Source organism: Vicia villosa, linkage group LG1, assembly GCF_029867415.1.
Source record: "Vicia villosa cultivar HV-30 ecotype Madison, WI linkage group LG1, Vvil1.0, whole genome shotgun sequence".
Classification (NCBI taxonomy): domain Eukaryota; kingdom Viridiplantae; phylum Streptophyta; class Magnoliopsida; order Fabales; family Fabaceae; genus Vicia; species Vicia villosa.
In genome coordinates, this window is record NC_081180.1 from 209,711,463 (window position 1) to 209,729,673 (window position 18,211).

Sequence of the window (18,211 nt, forward strand, 5' to 3'; positions counted from 1 at the left end):
ATAATTTTAAAACTTTTTTACTTCAGTTCAGAATTTTCCACTTCCAGCTTCTTAGTTTCAAATTCAAATTGCTTTTTCAGCTTTTTGTATTTGATACTAAGATGAGCCTTGAGTTCCAGAAGTTCAGTTAAACTGGAAACTAACTCTTCTCTAGATAGTTCATAAAATACCTCTTCAGAATCTGATTCTGATGTAGATTTTGATCCATCATCCACTGTAGCCATCAGTGCAAAGTTGGCTTGCTCTCCTTCAGAGTCTGATTCTGATTCTGATTCAGAATCATCCCATGTTGCCATAAGACCTTTCTTCTTATGAAATTTCTTCTTGGGATTCTCCTTCTGAAGTTTTGGACATTCATTCTTGAAATGTCCAGGCTCATTGCACTCATAGCAGACGACCTTCTTCTTGTCAGATCTTCTGCCACCAGAAGATTCTCCTCGTTTAAACTTCTTTGAACTTCTAAAGCTTTTGAACTTCCTTTGTTTGCTCTTCCAGAGTTGGTTTACCCTTCTGGAGATCATGGACAGTTCATCTTCATCTTCTGATTCTGATTCTTCAGAATCTACTTCTTCAGCCTGAAAAGCGTTAGTGCATTTCTTAATATTAGATTTTAATGCAATAGACTTACCTTTCTTCTGAGGCTCATTTGCATCCAGCTCTATCTCATGGCTTCTCAAGGCACTGATTAGCTCTTCCAAAGAAACCTCATTCAGATTCTTTGTCATCTTGAATGCAGTCACCATTGGACCCCATCTTCTGGGTAAGCTTCTGATGATCTTCTTTACATGATCAGCCTTGGTGTAGCCTTTGTCCAGAACTCTTAATCCAGCAGTTAGCGTTTGAAATCTTGAGAACATCTTCTCAATATCTTCATCGTCCTCCACCTTGAAGGCTTCATATTTCTGGATTAGAGCAAGAGCTTTGGTCTCCTTGAATTGAGCATTTCCTTCATGGGTCATTTTCAATGACTCATATATATCATAGGCAGTTTCCCTGTTAGATATCTTCTCATACTCAGCATGAGAGATAACATTCAGCAAAATAGTCCTACATTTATGATGATTTTTGAACAGCTTCTTTTGATCATCATTCATTTCTTGTCTTGTAAGCCTTACGCCAGTAGCGTTCACTGGATGTTTGTAACCATCCACCAGAAGATCCCATAAGTCACAATCTAGACCAAGGAAGTATCTTTCAAGTTTATCTTTCCAGTATTCAAAGTTTTCACCATCAAATACTGGCGGTCTAGTGTAACCATTGTTACCATTTCCATTGTATTGCTCAGCTGAGCCAGATGTAGATGTAGATGTAGGTGTTGGAGTCTCAACCATCTTGACTTAGTGTTTTTCTCTTCCTGAATCTTTTCTAAACACGGTTAAGTGCTTGCACCTTAGAACCGGCGCTTTGATGCCAATTGAAGGATAGAAAAACACTTAGAAAGGGGGGGGGGGGTTTGAATAAGTGTAACTTTAAAACTTGTAAGATAAAAACAATTTGCACAATGATTTTTATCCTGGTTCGTTGTTAACTAAACTACTCCAGTCCACCCCCTTGGAGTGATTTACCTCACCTGAGGATTTAATCCACTAATCACACTTGATTACAATGGTTTTCCACTTAGACAACTGCTAAGTCTTCTAGAGTATCCTGATCACAACCTGATCACTCTAGGAACAAACTGCTTAGACAACTTCTAAGACTTGCTAGAGTATACTGATCAACAACCTGATCACTCTAGTTCTTACAACTTAATGTAAACAAATTCTTTTAAGAGTTACAATGCTTCTTATAAAGCTATTATCACAACTGTGATTTTCTCTTAAGTTTAAGCTTAAATCTCACTAAGATATTACAACAACGTTTCTGTATAATGCGCAAGTGTTGTAATTCGTAAGTTGTAACCTTGCTTCTCATCAGAACTTCATATTTATAGGCACTTGAGAAGATGACCGTTGGGATCATTTAATGCTTTGCGTATTCCGTACAGCATTGCATTTAATGTTTCACTCTTTTGTCAACTACCTCGAGCCTTGTTTTCGCTGTGTCTACTGACGTTGCCTTTAATAGCTTCTAACGTTCCTTTTGTCAGTCAGAGTAGCCTGCCAGTCTAGTACTTGCTTCTGATCTGATGTTTGTGTAAACAACGTTTGAATGTCATCAGAGTCAAACAGCTTGGTGCAGAGCATCTTCTTGTCTTCTGACCTTGAAGTGCTTCTGAGCGTGATACCGTGAGAACTTCAGTGCTTCTGCTTCTGATCTCAAGTTCTTCTGATGCTTCAATAGACCCATGTTCTGATTCTGCTTGACCATCTTCTGATGTCTTGCCAGACCATGTTTTGATGTTGCATGCTGAACCTTTTGAGTCAGTGCTTCTTGCGCTGATTTTGTGCATACTCTTTATATAATTCCTGAAATGGAAATTGCATAGTATTAGAGTACCACATTATCTCATACAAAATTCATATGCTTGTTATCATCAAAACTAAGAATATTGATCAGAATAAATCTTGTTCTAACAATAATTTGGTAACATCAAATGTAAAGAGCATGAAAAGTAAATAAAGACAATAAAATAGAGTTGAAAAACGATTTGGTAAAACTGTGTCAAGATTAGTTATTGTTAACTTGCTTTGTATATACTCTAATAATCATCTATATGAACCTATTAATGATTAATACAACCACATATCCTCTCGATACTGTTTATCTCTAAAGCAATATCGTAAATATTATCATATTAACCGCCAGATGATCTCTCATGCTGACAATCAATATAATAATCTTTAAAACTCAATACAAGTGATTATCAACTCACAAATCTATCTCTAGAGTTTGTTTATTGATAGATGAATATCCTTTGGGTCAAGATTTGAAACATATCTCTCAATAGTGCATCAAAACAACATATAAACATGAATAACAAAGATATTCACCATATATTAATCATCAACAAGGTTCATACACGAAAGATCAAGCAAAATACATACTTTGAAAGCTAACTACCTCTAATCTTGACACATGAGAAGTTTAGCTCTCCATAGCTTCAACAACAAACATCAAAACAAGATTTTCTAGCATAAAAATCCAAAGATGGTGAAGAAATATGCTTGAGAAATCTTGAATGACTTATGAGTTTTCTTCTTCTTCTCTTGCCCTAGAATGTGGTTGGTTGGTTGTATGAGAAAAAGATAAGGATGATACATAAAAATATCTCCAAGTGCCTAAAATTAGTGTCACTCAAAAAGTAGTCCCGCTTAGCACACAGAGGGCCTCTTAGCGGACTAGAGAAAATATCTTGAGTCACTAAGGGTCCGCTAAGCGAAACTGAAAACTTGGTTCACCACTGGAAAGCTCGCTGGACGGCCGCTTAGCGGAACAGGAAGCTTGGTTCACCACTGGAAAGCTCGCTAGATGGCCGCTTAGAGGAACTTGCTGAACATAACTTCATCAAAATGGCTTCAAACTTGCTCCAAAGTGGTATCTTTCATAACTTTCATCCAAAGCTTTCCAAAATGCAAAATAACCTTCAAAACAAAGAAGAAAAACTAGTAAATTACATATTTACTATCAAAACTCGATTTTATTTATTTACACGATTATAAACGTAATTGAATCAAAAGTAAGGAAAAGAGTTATCGAAATACCACAAAAGTTATTACCAAACTACCCACATTTTGGATTCTAACAACTCTCCCCAACTTTGACCTTTGTTTGTCCTCAAACAAGAATAACTAAACAAGCACACAAATTATATTTACAAGGGTTAGCAACATAAAGAGAATGGTTCAAACTTGACTTACATGCATGCTCCATAACCATCCCTTTCTTGTGTAAGATCAAAACATGAATATGAATTAAGTTCTAAACACAAAACAATTCAACACACTTGCATTTATCAAAATGATGTTCAAACTTGAATCACCTACAATCAACTTCAAAAATGAAGGACAAAGTGCCATTATCATGTTAGCACAAAGGACTTATCACTCTCCGTAGCAATTGTGCACATCCAAAACAATTCATACATTCATCTAAACTAAGCACAAAAATGATAGAAACAAAGATCACGAGGACTTTTTCGGTTGTAACTTGGCTCGGTTCCAAACAAGTGACATTTTCTACACGGCCAATGAATCGAAAAGGGAGGATAGCATGGAGAGCATTTATTTATTTACAATATTTACACAAAAAAATCTTGTTCTCCATTTTGATTTTGAAATAAACTACAATGCATTATTTCTTTTGTCTTTTGATTTTTCAACACATTGAAATTTTTCTTTTCTTTCTTTTTCATTATTTCTTTGTTTACTCTTTTCTTTTCTATGAATGCATTGTTATACCACCATTTCCTTTCTTTCCTTTTCTCAAGTAAGCCCCTCTCCCCAACTTTGAACAATTCAATACATCAACACAATTATACTCTTCAATTAAGGTTTAAGTGTAATTGGGTTAAGTGTCTACCAAAGAAATTTTTTGCAAGTGAATCAAGAGTTTCATTTCTATTCTTTTCATCAACAAACTCAATAAGTGGTATACTTACTAGTTTGTTGGATTTCACTTGACTCACTTAACAAAATCAAAATTTAAGGCACACAATTGGTTTCAAATGATCACACTCTCACATGTGGCCTTTTAGGAAGGTGGTTTTTCTCGCAATACAAAAAGAAATTGCCTCGATCATTTCTAAGTTCTAACATTTCAAACAAAGCAGATTAAGCATGAACCGTCCGAGTTAGCACAAATTGCTAGCACACACAAAAATTATAGTAAACAATGGAAAGTCCCCTCACATATGTGGTTATGTCCTAAATTGATTCAAATGTGAACAAAATTTTTCAAATGCAATGTGACAAAAAGTTTTGTATAAAGTACCTAAATCATATTCACACTAATATCTACAAAGCCAGAAAATCGTTACCTTAGCATGCACCGCATCAAGAGCATTATCATCACCATTCAACTTTGATGTTAACAACTCTTTGATAGCTACTTGCTTGCTTGAGTATCTTTCTAAAGTTACAAGGACAAACAACAACAAAATTTATGAACATGAAAACTACCATTATTTAGTAATACTATACTATATAAAACTATACTTAATCATACTATACTATATAAACTAAACAAAGTTAAAAATATAATATAGACAAGAAAATTAAATACACATACTATAATATAGCATCATAAAGACAAATTGCCGATGGCAATTGTCTCAAAAGGAGTTTTGGTAGCATACTTTGCCACCACAATACACTTAAAGTACAATAAACTTATCCATATAAGGATAGTAACAACACATTAAAACTAAGGATAAAACAACCTAGACATAAGTCTTCAACAAGAGAAATTAAAATAAGATAATTAAACATAACATAAAATAAAAACAACAAAATCAACATCATCATCATCACTCTTCACCACCATCATCCTCTTGATTTCCTTCATTCACTTCTTCATCATTCATTCCTCCTTCATTCATACCTCCTCCATCCCTAAAGAATGGTCTAGCCTCCGGATAGTTGCAAATCGCCTCATACTGCTCATTAGTGGTAAAGGAAGTCACACTTGAGGGATCGCACATTTTAAGGTACATGTGATGCAAAGAATCATGAATAGTGGCCTCGGACCTTCGCAATGCATCCATGTAATCCCAAGTGTACCTACAGGCCATTTGCTGATTATACCTTGCTTGGTTGGCAGGAGGTGCTACGGCTTCGGTTTGAGGCTGAAAATGACCTCGAGTCTTAGGAGCACAATGCCTCGCAACATAACTCTCGTCCACCAAACTAGTTATGGTAATATGAACCTCCTCAGGAATATCAACTCTAGCCCGCTTACACAACCCCATAGTCAAACCAGGATAAGGAAGCTTGGCAGTAGGTCGAGTACCCAAACTATGCCCACTAGAAGTCACTTGCCTCAACTCTCCAGTAATGAGTTGTGCAATGTCAATCTGCACACCTGTCATGATAGCATACAACAAACAAGAGTTAGTTAAGGTGAGATCAGAGTTATGGCTCTTGGGTTTCAGGTTGTTCAGGAGCAATGTTAGGTAAAGCTGAGCCATCTGGTTCATGTTACCACGGTCCATCTTCACAGGAATACCAGCCGGGTTAAGAGTGAAACCTCTATCTTGAAAAGAGAGAACTTGGCCAACTTCCTCCATATCCCACTCTCTAGCCTTAGTTTTCAAAGTGTACTCACAATCACCACCTTCAGGAAGCGGCATAGCATCACCAAGATAAGAACTAATGGCTCCTCGGGTGAATGAAATCACTATCCCTCTCACAACAGTTTTGCATGTATACCTAGAATCTTCCTTAGGCATAGAATTGGCATAAAACTCTCACTATATCCACATTTATCTGAGTCTCAGGCTGTAGCAAAACATTTCACCCTCGACTATGCATATTTTCCATAAATTGCCTATATTCTCCTTGAGGGTTGAGATCAAAAATATTTTCAGTCAAAATTTTCCAGTCACACAACTTCCCGAACCACTCTTGGTGTTCCAAACTCAAGAATCTGTTGTTATCAAACTGAGGTGATGGAGGAATGGGGGCTGTTCCAGAACTAGAGCCTAGAAAGCGACCACGTTTGGTTCGGCTTTGTCGGGAACTCATCTGAAAATACAAAACATACACAGTACCAATGTCATTAAAACACAATGTATCCTATCACAAAAAGTCAAAAGAATGGTACTAAACCAAAGCATGAAGCCACAAATTCAACACAGAACAGAAAAAATTTTCTGTCATCTGCAGCGGCCGCTTAGAGGGATGGGCTCCGCTTAGTGGACCTGCGAAAACTCAGAATTTTTTTGCAGAAACTTCAGTCTGCAAATTTTATCTCTTTCAATCATTCCAACATTTCCATTTATCAAAACAACAACAAAAGAGTGATAATAATGGTTCATAAACTTCTAAACAACAAAATCCACTTAGTATTTACAAAACAACTTTCAAAATCTTGGATTCTTTTCACAAATCTATGAAATTTTCTTTCAAACTCAAGAACCGACTACCAAAACATCATCCTAATCTATTTCTAAGCACAGAATAAACATTCATTCACAAAAATAAACTTCTAAACATCATACTACTATGAAACTTTAACAAAATTAAAAACAAAATACCAACCTTACAAAAAAATGGAGAAAGCTACACAAATAGAACAAGTAGAACAAGGTTGAAAGAACTGCAACCTTCTCCAATAATGGAAGCAAGGGTTTGGAAAGGAGAAGAGGGAAATGATGGAACTCTTTGTGACTTAGTGCAAATGAGGTGGCTAGGGTTTTCTGTCCGCTTAGCCTCTCATAAAAAGTGGTAGCGGGCTTCTGGATCGGGTCAGGTCCATTGGGACCACTTTATTATTTTTTTTGAATTTTTTTAAGGGCTGCTTAGCGGATAACAGAAAACACAGAATTTCAGTTCTGCATCAGACCTGTCCCAGCCGATTTTTCTCCATCGATTCCCTAACATCCTAAACATATGAAAACAGTAGATACTTACAATGTTGGGGTTCCTCCCAAATAGCGCTTTGGTTAATGTCGTTAAGCTCGACGGATCGTTGACGACTTCACGGATCAAAAAACGGAACGGCTTCCTCACTCCGATCAACTTCGCCACCAAAATAAACCTTGATCCTTTGACCATTTACCATCCATGTTTCATTTGTTGCCGGATTCTCAAGCACAACTGCTCCATTATTCTTCACTCTTTGATCCGGAATGGTCCCGACCATTTGAATTTCAATTTTCCGAGAAGCAATTTCAACCTTGAATTATACAATAAAACCATTTGTCCTTCCTTGAGATCCTTTTCAAGAATCCTCTTATCATGATATCCTTTCACTTTTTCTTTGTAAATTTTGTTGGATTCATAGGCTTGTAACCGCAATGCTTCCATCTCATGTAATTGCAACTTTCTCTTTTCACGACTTGCCTTTGGATCAAAGTTAAGCAACTTCAAAGCCCAATATGCCTTATGCTCCAACTCCACGGGTAAGTGACAACTTTTTCCATAGATCATTTGGAACGGAGTAAAACCATTTGGTGCCTTGAATGCCGTACGATATGTCCATAATGCTTCATCCAACTTTTGAGACCAATCCTTTCTTGAAGAAGAAACTGTTTTTTTCCAAGATTATCTTGATTTCACGATTGGACACTTCGGCTTGACCATTAGCTTGTGGATGGTAGGCCGTTGTTACCTTGTGCTTCACACCATAATGCTCTAATACTTTCTCAAGTTAAGTGTTGCAAAAATGTGAGCCACCATCACTAATGAGAACCCTTGGTGTACCAAACCTTGTAAAAATGTTTTTCTTCAAGAACTTGATTACGATTTTTCCATCCGCCTTTGGACATGCAATCGCTTCTACCCATATAGACATGTAATCGACCGCAACTAAGATATACTCACAACCAAACGATGATGGAAATGGTCCTACAAAGTCTATACCCCAACAATCAAACACTTCCACTTCTAACATGTTATGCAATGGCATCTCATTCCTTTTGTTCACTCCACCACTTCTTTGGCAATTATCACAACTTTGAGCATGTAAGTGGGCATCTTTGAATAACGTCGGCCAATAGAATCCGGATTGAAGAACTTTATCTGCCGTTCGTTGTCCACTATAATGCCCACCATAAGGTGAGTTATGACAATGCCACAAGATACTTTTGGCTTCATCTTTTGTTACACACCTTCTCAACACATTATCCACACCAATCTTGAACAAATAAGGATCATCCCACACATAGAACTTGGCATCATGAAGGAATTTATTTCTAGCATTTTTACTCAAATCATCTGGTATCCATCCCGTAGCCTTGTGATTCTCCATATCCGCAAACCACGGTCTTTCTTTGATCATGAACAACTTTTCATCTGGGAAAGATTCCTAAAGCTCTTCTTCCTTGTTTGTCACCTCTTTGTTCACTAACCTTGATAAATGACCGGCCACCAAGTTTTCTGCTCCTTTTTTGTCTCGGATCTCTAAATTAAAATCTTGTAACAATAGGATCCATCTAATGAGCCTTTGTTTGGAATCAGGCTTGGTGAGAAAATATTTTATAGCTGCATGGTCAGTGTACACAACAACTTTCAAACCAATCAAATAAGACCTAAATTTTTTTAATGCATACACTATGGCTAGTAATTCTTTCTCAGTGGTAGCATAATTAATTTGTGCTTCATTCAAAACCTTACTAGCATAATGTATAGCATGAAAATTTTTTCCTTTTCTTTGACCAAGTACTGCACCTACCGCATAATCACTAGCATCACACATTAGTTCAAAATCAAGATTCCAATCCGGTGCTATGATTATGGGTGCAGTTGTCAATTTATGTTTCAATTCATTGAAAGCTACTAAACATGCATCATCAAAAATAAAAGGCTTATCTTTGTTGAGAAAGTTGCTCAAAGGCTTTGCAATCTTTGAAAAATCTTTGATAAACCTCCTATAGAATCCTGCATGGCCTAGAAAGCTTCGAATTCCTTTCACATTTGTTGGTGGCGGTAACTTCTCAATGACCTCCACTTTTGCTCTATCAACTTCAATGCCTTTGGATGACTTTATGACCAAGAACAATGCCCTCGGTAACCATGAAATTGAATTTCTCCCAATTGAGCACCAAGTTGGTCTCAACACATCTTTTCAAGACAACTTCCAAATTCTTCAAGCAAAGATCGAAAGATGCTCCAAAAACGGAGAAGTCGTCCATGAACACTTCCATTGTCTTCTCAATGAGATCGGAAAATATGGCTTGCATACACCGTTGAAAAGTGGCTGGTGCATTACACAAACCAAAAGGCATCCGTCTTTACGCAAAAATTCCAAAAGGACAAGTGAACGCCGTCTTCTCTTGATTAACCGTATTTTGGTTATACCCGGAATATCCATCTAGAAAATAATAGAACTCTTGACCCGATAACCTTTCTAACATTTGATCCATAAAAGGGAGAGGAAAGTGATCTTTTCTAGTTGCTTGATTAAGCTTTCGGTAGTCGATACACATACGCCATCCCGTCACGGTTCTTGTCGGAATCAATTCATTCTTCTCATTTGTCATCACGGTCATCCCACCTTTATTTGGAACAACTTGCACCGGACTAACCCATGCACTATCGGAAATAGGATAAATCATCCTCACTTCCAATAACTTCACGACCTCCTTTCTCACAACTTCTTTCATTGTAGGATTCAAATGGCGTTGAGGTTGAGCTACCGGCTTGAAATCCTCTTCCATCATAATTTTGTGCATACAATAAGCCGGACTTCTTCCTTTTAAATCGGAAAGAACCCAACCTATTGCTTCTTTGTTTTCTTTCAACACATGGATCAATTTCTCCTCTTCTTTGCTTGACAATGAACCACTTATGATAACCAGTTTATTACCACCTTCTTCAAGAAACACATACTTCAAATGGGATGGTAACTGTCATACCCCAAAATTTGCCTTCATACATTTACAAGCGCCATTTTATTTCGAATAAATGAATTGGCACAGTTGGTAAGAATTTGAGCGGGAAAGGTACAATAGCGCAAGGTCTCGGGTTCGAGTCCCACTACTAACAGATTTTTATTTAATTTATTACTAACTTAATTTACGTTTTAAATTACTTTTTCTTAAAATCACAAAAAAAGAAAAAAGATTTTACTTTTAATTAATTTTCATAGTTTTTTTTACTTTTTCCATAAAATAAAAAGATTTTAAATTCTACACATTTTTTACATTTTTAAGTTATTTTTTTATTGGTTAAATATGATCATAAAACTCAATTAAGATAATTTTCTTTTTGTTTGGGGCTTTTGGTTATTTTTAATTAATTATGGTCCACTAAGTTTTAACCTAATTTTGTATTTTATAAATAAGAACTAACCCTTATTTTTCGAGAACGAATTCTCTCTCGGAGGCCAATTTTAAACCCTTACTCATCTTTCACTAACAATTTCCCACACGTTGAAGGTTGCTTGTTCAACCTGGTTATTACACAATAGCATCTCTTTAACAGTGGCGGCGTGTTTGTTTTCTCCCATATAAACCACTGCCTCACCTGCCATCAATCTGAAGAACAAACCGGCGACATCACTCGACGAACCCGGGAGCTTTCCTATCAATCCTGTTTCCGCCCATCACTTGACACCCTTCAACCAGCCGCCTCATACTCCAATATTCGCTGTCCCTCCGACTATTCTCCTTTAAAGCATGACATCACTGTCGCCTTTGTTTTCAAAATTGGCGACAATATTTTAGGGAGGAGGAAACAACACCTATAAGATCAGTAGATTCGATATGGTGATACGCAGATGAGTTTCACATTTCATTCATTTTAATTGATTCTAAATTTTGTTGGTCGATTTATTAGTATAATATCGTTTCAAGTTTGTGCTTCATACGCTTGATGAAAAGCATGAGAGATTTCCAATCTATTTGCAGGAGCATCAAGCCGGTAACACCGACGTCGTTAGTCAAATAGAAACTAAGAATGAATTACAACCCCGTCCATCTGCAGTAGAGCGTGGAGGTTGATCCGAATCACACCACCAACATACCCGGCGCGGCATAGATCGCAAACGTACAAGTGCTGGAAAATTACTATCAAAGCCAGATGAACTCGATTTTTAAGGCGGTATTGGGATGAAATTAATTTTTGATTTTCTACCCGGCTTTGTGGTTGTTTTTTCTTTATTATTTCGCAGATTCATCAATTGGATACGAGGACCATGCCAATCAACGATTGATGTACCATTAAAAGAATATCTATGGTGGATTATAGCTTGGATGTGTTTCCCGTGTCGGTGTTCTTCATTGCAAATCATACGCCGATATTTTCAGCAATATAGGGATGTTCAAAGTCCCACTGACAGGGACTGATCACATATCAAGTAGAAGCAGCAAACAACAAGATTCAGTTTCACTATAACTCGCATCAACAACAACAACTCAACCGATCTCGCTTCCTCCGTTCAAGTTTCGGTATCCCCGGCTAGTAGTTTTCTCTTTTCGTCCATTTTGATTTTCGGTTTATGCTATTTGTTTGTTGAAGTAGTTCTTGAGCTTGGCCTTTTTTTTCTTTTTCTTGAGAGTTTACTTTTACCGTCATGCTATTTTTTTGGTTTCTATCTTGTTGTTATTTTTTGTTACTTAGTTTGGTTCTCCTATTATTTTAAGTTTTTATTTTATATAATAGGTATGATAGATTTTAGTTTGTAATTTGGTAAATATTTTTATATCATGTTGGTTGCATTTTGGAGAGGATTGCCGAACAAGTTCGCATGGATATAGGGTCTGTTTGGTAAAAATAGCGGTTGACTGATAAGCTAGCTGATAGCTTATAGCTTATGACTGATGGCTGATGACTGATGACTTATAGCTTATAGCGGATGGTTGAGACTAATAGCTTATAAGCTCATTGAAGTGTTTGGTAAAATTAGCGGTTCAATTAAATTATAAATGTAAAATGACATAAAAGATATTTAATATATAATTATTTCATTTTAAATTAAAATAAATTATAAGGGTTAAAAATGGATTTTAATTGAAATAATAAGGATAAAAAAGGAAGAAAAAGTAATAAGCTATAAGACATAAGCTAAAACGCTATTTAAAATAGTGTCTGGAAAATAAGCTATAAGCTAGTAAAATAAGCTATAAGCTCGTGATGAAAAGACCATTACCAAACGGGTCTAAATTATCATATGAGCTTATAAGACATAAGACATAAGTTATAAGCTCGAAAATATGTCTTACCAAACAGAGCCATAGTAATTTTAGAGAGGATCTGCTGTTTGTGTTTCATTTTTCCATTGAAAAATTATACTCCCATTTGATTGGTTGGTTAATAAGTCCACTTACTATATTACCACTAATTAATCCATCTTATCTACTTAACTCATTTTATTTAATTATTTTCATTTTTAAAATATAAAAAATTTACAAAAAATATATATTAGTTTAGTTAAATTTCCTTTGCTAATTTTGTTTTTTTAGAGTTTAATATAGATTTCCCTTGTAGATTTCTATTATTAATTGTTTAGTAATATTTGTTTATGATTTTTCACCATTTTCTCATTCATATTTTTTATGTTTCATTACTAACATTTTCTTGTTTATTGCGAGGTACATTCGAGCTGTTTATTTATTCTCGGGATATTCGCAAATTCATCATCAATCTCCTCCACTGGATCTCGCTAATTCCAGATCTAAAGGACCAGAACGCGCTGCTCCACCATAGACCTCCACCACTCTGAATCAGGTTTTCATTTTCGCGCTCATTTCTTCCACTGTCATGTAACTGCCCCAAAGCCTTGTAATGGCTTATTGAATTCCTTCTATATTTTGCCTCTATCTCCCTGCAGGTGTTTATTGTAATAATTTATATTTATATTTCCATCTTTATTTTTCTGCTCACAGGTGTTTATTGTAATAGCGTAGGACTTTTAAATTCTGCCTTTTATTTCTGTATTTTTTAACTGCATGGTTAGTAATCCTAGGGAGTGCAAGATAATTAATCGAATGTAGCTAACATTATCTTATAAGATAAAATATCTGAATTGAACCACCTGATTGTGCCACACACACACTTTTGGGTAGCCCCTCTTGTTGTCTGTTGCCTTATTACTGTTGCCTGATGCCTTAATTTGTGAAAATAGTCAAGTTCCTCGATTTCGAGGATACCTAAAGCAAATGTTGCCCTCAGTTCATCATCATCATCAATTTTGTCCCTCGAAGTTGCCTCGGTAAATGATGATTGCCCCATTGCTAAGGTATCCTTGCATGATGCCTAAAAAGATTAATGACTATTATATCCTTCTCTAAAGACTACCTACCTCTTTATGGTAGGGACAGTTATATGGTGAACGATAATTTTTCGATGACCCTTTTTAAATCCAATGAAAGGACTACCTGCCCTTTTTATGGTATGGATAGCCCTTTCCCATTAAAGTCTAAAAGAACATTTTTTCTAAACTTAAGGGTAATTTCTTTTTAATTGCTTGCTCTTTTCAAATTCAAATCAAAAATACTTTTCCCACTCATTTTCAAACACTTTTAAAACAAGGCTACGCATATTTACAAGCTAAAGTCCTTAAACGAATATTTTCTTATTCACACACTACATTTCAAACAAATCAAACAATTCAAAAGTGAGCTAAGCAATTAAGAGCCCATGGATAACCATGGATACAAAGGGTGCTTTAAACCTTCCTTTTGTATAAATTACCCCCCGAACTCAGTTTTCTTTTAAAAAGATTTTTTCTGTTCTTTTAGCCTTTCTTTAATTTGGATAAAATAAAAGTCGGCGGCGACTCATGCTTACCGCAACATTGCTTGCTTAAATATTTAAAGTCAGTTCACCGTATTACAGTAACATTTTCAACTCTAACTTTGCATTATCAATCTTTGTCTCATCCTTCAACTCTTCAATCTTCCCTTCAAAAGGATTTATTTCTTCCGATGCTTCAAGTTCTCGTAAACACTCTTCAATCTCTTTTTCTTCATCTTCATTAAGAACTTCACGAGCGTTGGTCAAAGTCTTCTCAAGAGGTGTAAACAAGTGAACTTGCCTTTCAACATTCATGATAGCTTCTTCGGTAACATCAATTCTGAAGCAATCTCCTTTTTCATTCGGATGCTTCATCGCTTCAAACAAATTAAAACAAACTTCTTCATCTTGAAATCTCAATTTCATCAAACCATCATCAATGTCAATCATCATCCTTGCCGTCTTCATAAAAGGTCTTCCTAGTATCAATGGTGTATCAACATCTTCCTTCATGTCAATAACAACAAAATCAACCAGAAACAAGAACTTGTCAACTTTCACAAGCAAGTCCTCTGCTATCCCATAAGGGCGAGTTGTATACTTATCCGCTAATTGTAATGTCATTCTTGTATCCTTCATATCAATAATGCCTAACCTCTTAACCATGGACAATGGAATCAAATTGATACTTGAACCCAAATCAACCAAACCTCTTCCAACATGAATATCACCAATAGTAACCGGAAAAGTGACTCTTCCAGGATCTCTCTCCTTCCCCGGTAAAGTACATTGAATAATTGCACTACACTTAGCATCAAGAATAACCGTTTCAGGCTCGGTGTAACTTCTCTTCTTTGTGAGGATGTCCTTCATAAACTTAGCATATTTTGGCATTTGCTCTAAAGCTTCTGAAAAAGGAATATTAATTTGCAATTGCCGAAATATGTCCATAAATCAAGCATAACGCCTCTCATTATCTTTCTTCGTGGGAGAATGAGGGTATGGTAAATTACGAATGGGAGGGATCATAGGTTTCTTCTTTCCTTCTTGAGTCTTTTTCTTTTTCACTTCATTTTTTTCTTTTTCTCCCTCATCTTTTTCTTCACTCTCATTTTCAACTAAAACTCCCTCATTTTTCTTTGGTTCTCCTTCAGTCTGTACTTCTTTTCCCTTCTCTATCCTAACTTCCTCCTTTTCAACCTCCTTCTCAACTTCACTTTCAAGTACTCTTCCACTCCTAGTCACAACCGCCTTGGAACGCTCCTTAGGATTAGTTTGAGTATTCGCCGTGAATGATGGTCCGTTTGTTTCTCGGCCAATTGCTTAGCTAGTTGACCAACTTGAGTCTCTAAATTCTTTATTGCCGCTTCATTGCTCTTTTGGTTCGCCATTGACACTTGCATAAATTGATTTAGAGTCTCTTCCAACTTTGAAGGTTTGTCTTGAGGAGGTGGATTTTGATAAGAATTTTGTCTTTGTTGATAATTGTCTTGTCTCCACCCTTGACCATATGGTTGTACATTTTACCTTTGTTGTTATCCACCTTGGTTTTGGTAAGGAGCTTGTCTTTGTTAATAGCCTCCTTGATTTTGATCCGCCATGTAATTCACTTCATTCACCAGTAGACAATATCCGGTAGGATGGTCTCCACTACAAAGCTCACACAAAGCAACTTGTTTTTTCTTGTTAGGATCTTGCATTTCTTTCAATTGTTGAGGAAGGCTTGCCATTTGCTTGGTGAGTTCCTCCACTTGTTGAGAAAGTAACTTATTTTGAGCAAGAATCGCATCATTGGTCCCCAATTCAATAAGTCCCGGTTTCTTTTGAACAACTCCTCGGTTATGTTGAACTTGGTGATCATTCCGTGCCATCTTCTCAATAATCATAATTTCCTCCTCTGTTGTCTTCGCCATCAAAGAACCTCCACCAGTGGCATCTAAAAAAAGCTTGGGTTGTGGTTGTAAACCGTTACGAAAAATAGGAATCTGAGTGAGTTCATCAAAGCCATGACTAGGACACTTTCTCAACATCGACTTATACCTTTCCCATGCTTCATTGAGAGATTCATTGACACCCTAAGAGAATACTGAAATAGTTGTTTTTGCTGCAAGCAACCTTGATTGAGGGAAAAACCTGTCAAGAAACTTTTCTTCCAACTCATTCCAATTTGTCATAGTTTTAGTGGGTTGGTCAAGATACCAATCCTTAGCTTTGCATATCAACGAATGAGGGAACAACCTCTTAAACACCTACTCTTCCTCTCTTTCGGGAGCTCCGACCGCACCAGCAATCTCATAGAACTTCGTCAAGTAAGTGTATGGATCCTCATGCTCAAGGCCTGCAAAAGGACTAGCATATAACAGTTGAAGAATGCCAGTCTTCATCTCCGAGTTTCTCGCATTATTGTCATTTCTTGCAAATTGAGCTGCTCTACTCGAACTATTTGCACACGGTGGTCTCGGATTTGGTTGTGGTGGTGGTGGTGGATCACCATTTCCCGCCATCTCTTCTTCAATAACTTGCGAAGTTGATGAAGTAGTTGCTTCTTGTCCTAACCTTCGTTCTTTGGCTAGTTTGCTTCTTCTCCTTGTTTTGCTATCCATTCTACGTGCAGTCCTTTCAATCTCTGGATCAAAAAGAAGTTGGTCTGCAAGTATACTTCCTCGCAGAAACAAAAGCTGAAACACTAACCAAACAAGTGAGCCAAGACTAGGTAATGATTTTTAAGTTTAATAATAACAATAATTTTACTCAAAACACAAAAACTATTGCACTGCTTGTAATATCTAAACGCCAATCCCCGGAAACTGCGTCATTTTGTTAAAAGGGTAAGTATTTCCTTTATCGTTTCCTTAGGGATTGATGTGATACTACCGTCGTTCTACAATTTAGTGTATTTTGAGTTAAGGTTGAGTAACAATTTGGTAACATTAGATGTAAGGAGCATGAAAAGTAAATAAAAACAATAAAATAGAGTTGAAAAACGATTTGGTAAAACTGTGTCAAGATTAGTTTTCGTTAACTTGCTTTGTATATACTCTAATAATCATGTATATGAACCTATTAATGATTAATACAACCATGTATCCTCTCGATACCGTTTATCTCTAAAGCAATATCGTGAATATTATCATATTAACCGTCAGATGATCTCTCATGCCGACAATTAACATAATAATCTTCGAAACTCGATACAAGTGATTATCAACTCATAAATCTATCTCTAGAGTTTGTTTATTGATAGATGAATATCCTTTGGGTCAAGATTTGAAACAGATCTCTCAATAGTGCATCAAAACTACATATAAACATGAATAACAAAGATATTCACCATATATTAATCATCAACAAGGTTCATACACGAAAGATCAAGTAAAATACATACTTTACAAGATAACTACCTCTAATCTTGACACATGAGAATTTTAGCTCTCCATAGCTTCAACAACAAACATCAAAACAAGATTTCCTAGCATAAAAATCCAAAGATGATGAAGAAATATGCTTGAGAAATCTTGAATGACTTATGAGTTTTCTTCTTTTCTCTTGCCCTAGAATGTGGTTGGTTGGTTGAATGAGAAAAAGATAAGGATGAAACATAAAAATATCTTCAAGTGCCTAAAAGTAGTATCACTTAAAAAGTAGTCCCGCTTAGCGCACAGAGGGCCGCTAAGCGGGCTAGAGAAAATATCTTGAGTCACTAAGGGTCCGCTGAGCAGAATGAGGCTACTAAGCGGAACTGAAAACTTGGTTCACCACTGGAAAGCTTGCTGGACGACCGCTTAGCGGAACAGGAAGCTTGGTTCGCCACTGGAAAGCTCGCTAGATGGCCGCTTAGCGGAACTTGCTGAACATAACTTCTCCAAAATGGCTCCAAACTTGCTCCAAAGTGGTATCTTTCATAACTTTCATCCAAAGCTTTCCAAAATGCAAAA

At 36.4% G+C, this 18,211-nt stretch overlaps 1 protein-coding gene across 1 annotated transcript; it reads right to left on the bottom strand.

The window, feature by feature from the left end:
• Positions 1 to 14,372: 14,372 nt before the first annotated feature.
• On the bottom strand, positions 14,373 to 16,306 carry LOC131594295 (uncharacterized). Its single transcript, XM_058866388.1, has 3 exons — positions 15,896 to 16,306; positions 14,736 to 15,143; positions 14,373 to 14,645 (listed from the first exon to the last, which is right to left on the bottom strand). Exons 1-3 carry the CDS (start codon positions 16,304 to 16,306, stop codon positions 14,373 to 14,375), a joined length of 1,092 nt encoding a protein of 363 aa, XP_058722371.1.
• Between the last annotated feature and the right edge of the window lie 1,905 nt (positions 16,307 to 18,211).

Bases quoted from the DNA above. Each gene is read 5' to 3' on its own strand.
- LOC131594295 (XM_058866388.1), bottom strand. From the start codon at position 16,306: ATGTTGAGAAAGTGTCCTAGTCATGGCTTTGATGAACTCACTCAGATT. The intron at 15,144-15,895 runs GTGAATGAAGTG...AAGTTTATGAAG, and splicing joins CTACCGGATATTGTCTACTG to GACATCCTCACAAAGAAGAG. The intron at 14,646-14,735 runs GCAAGGATGATG...GAAGCGATGAAG, and splicing joins GAAGACCTTTTATGAAGACG to CATCCGAATGAAAAAGGAGA.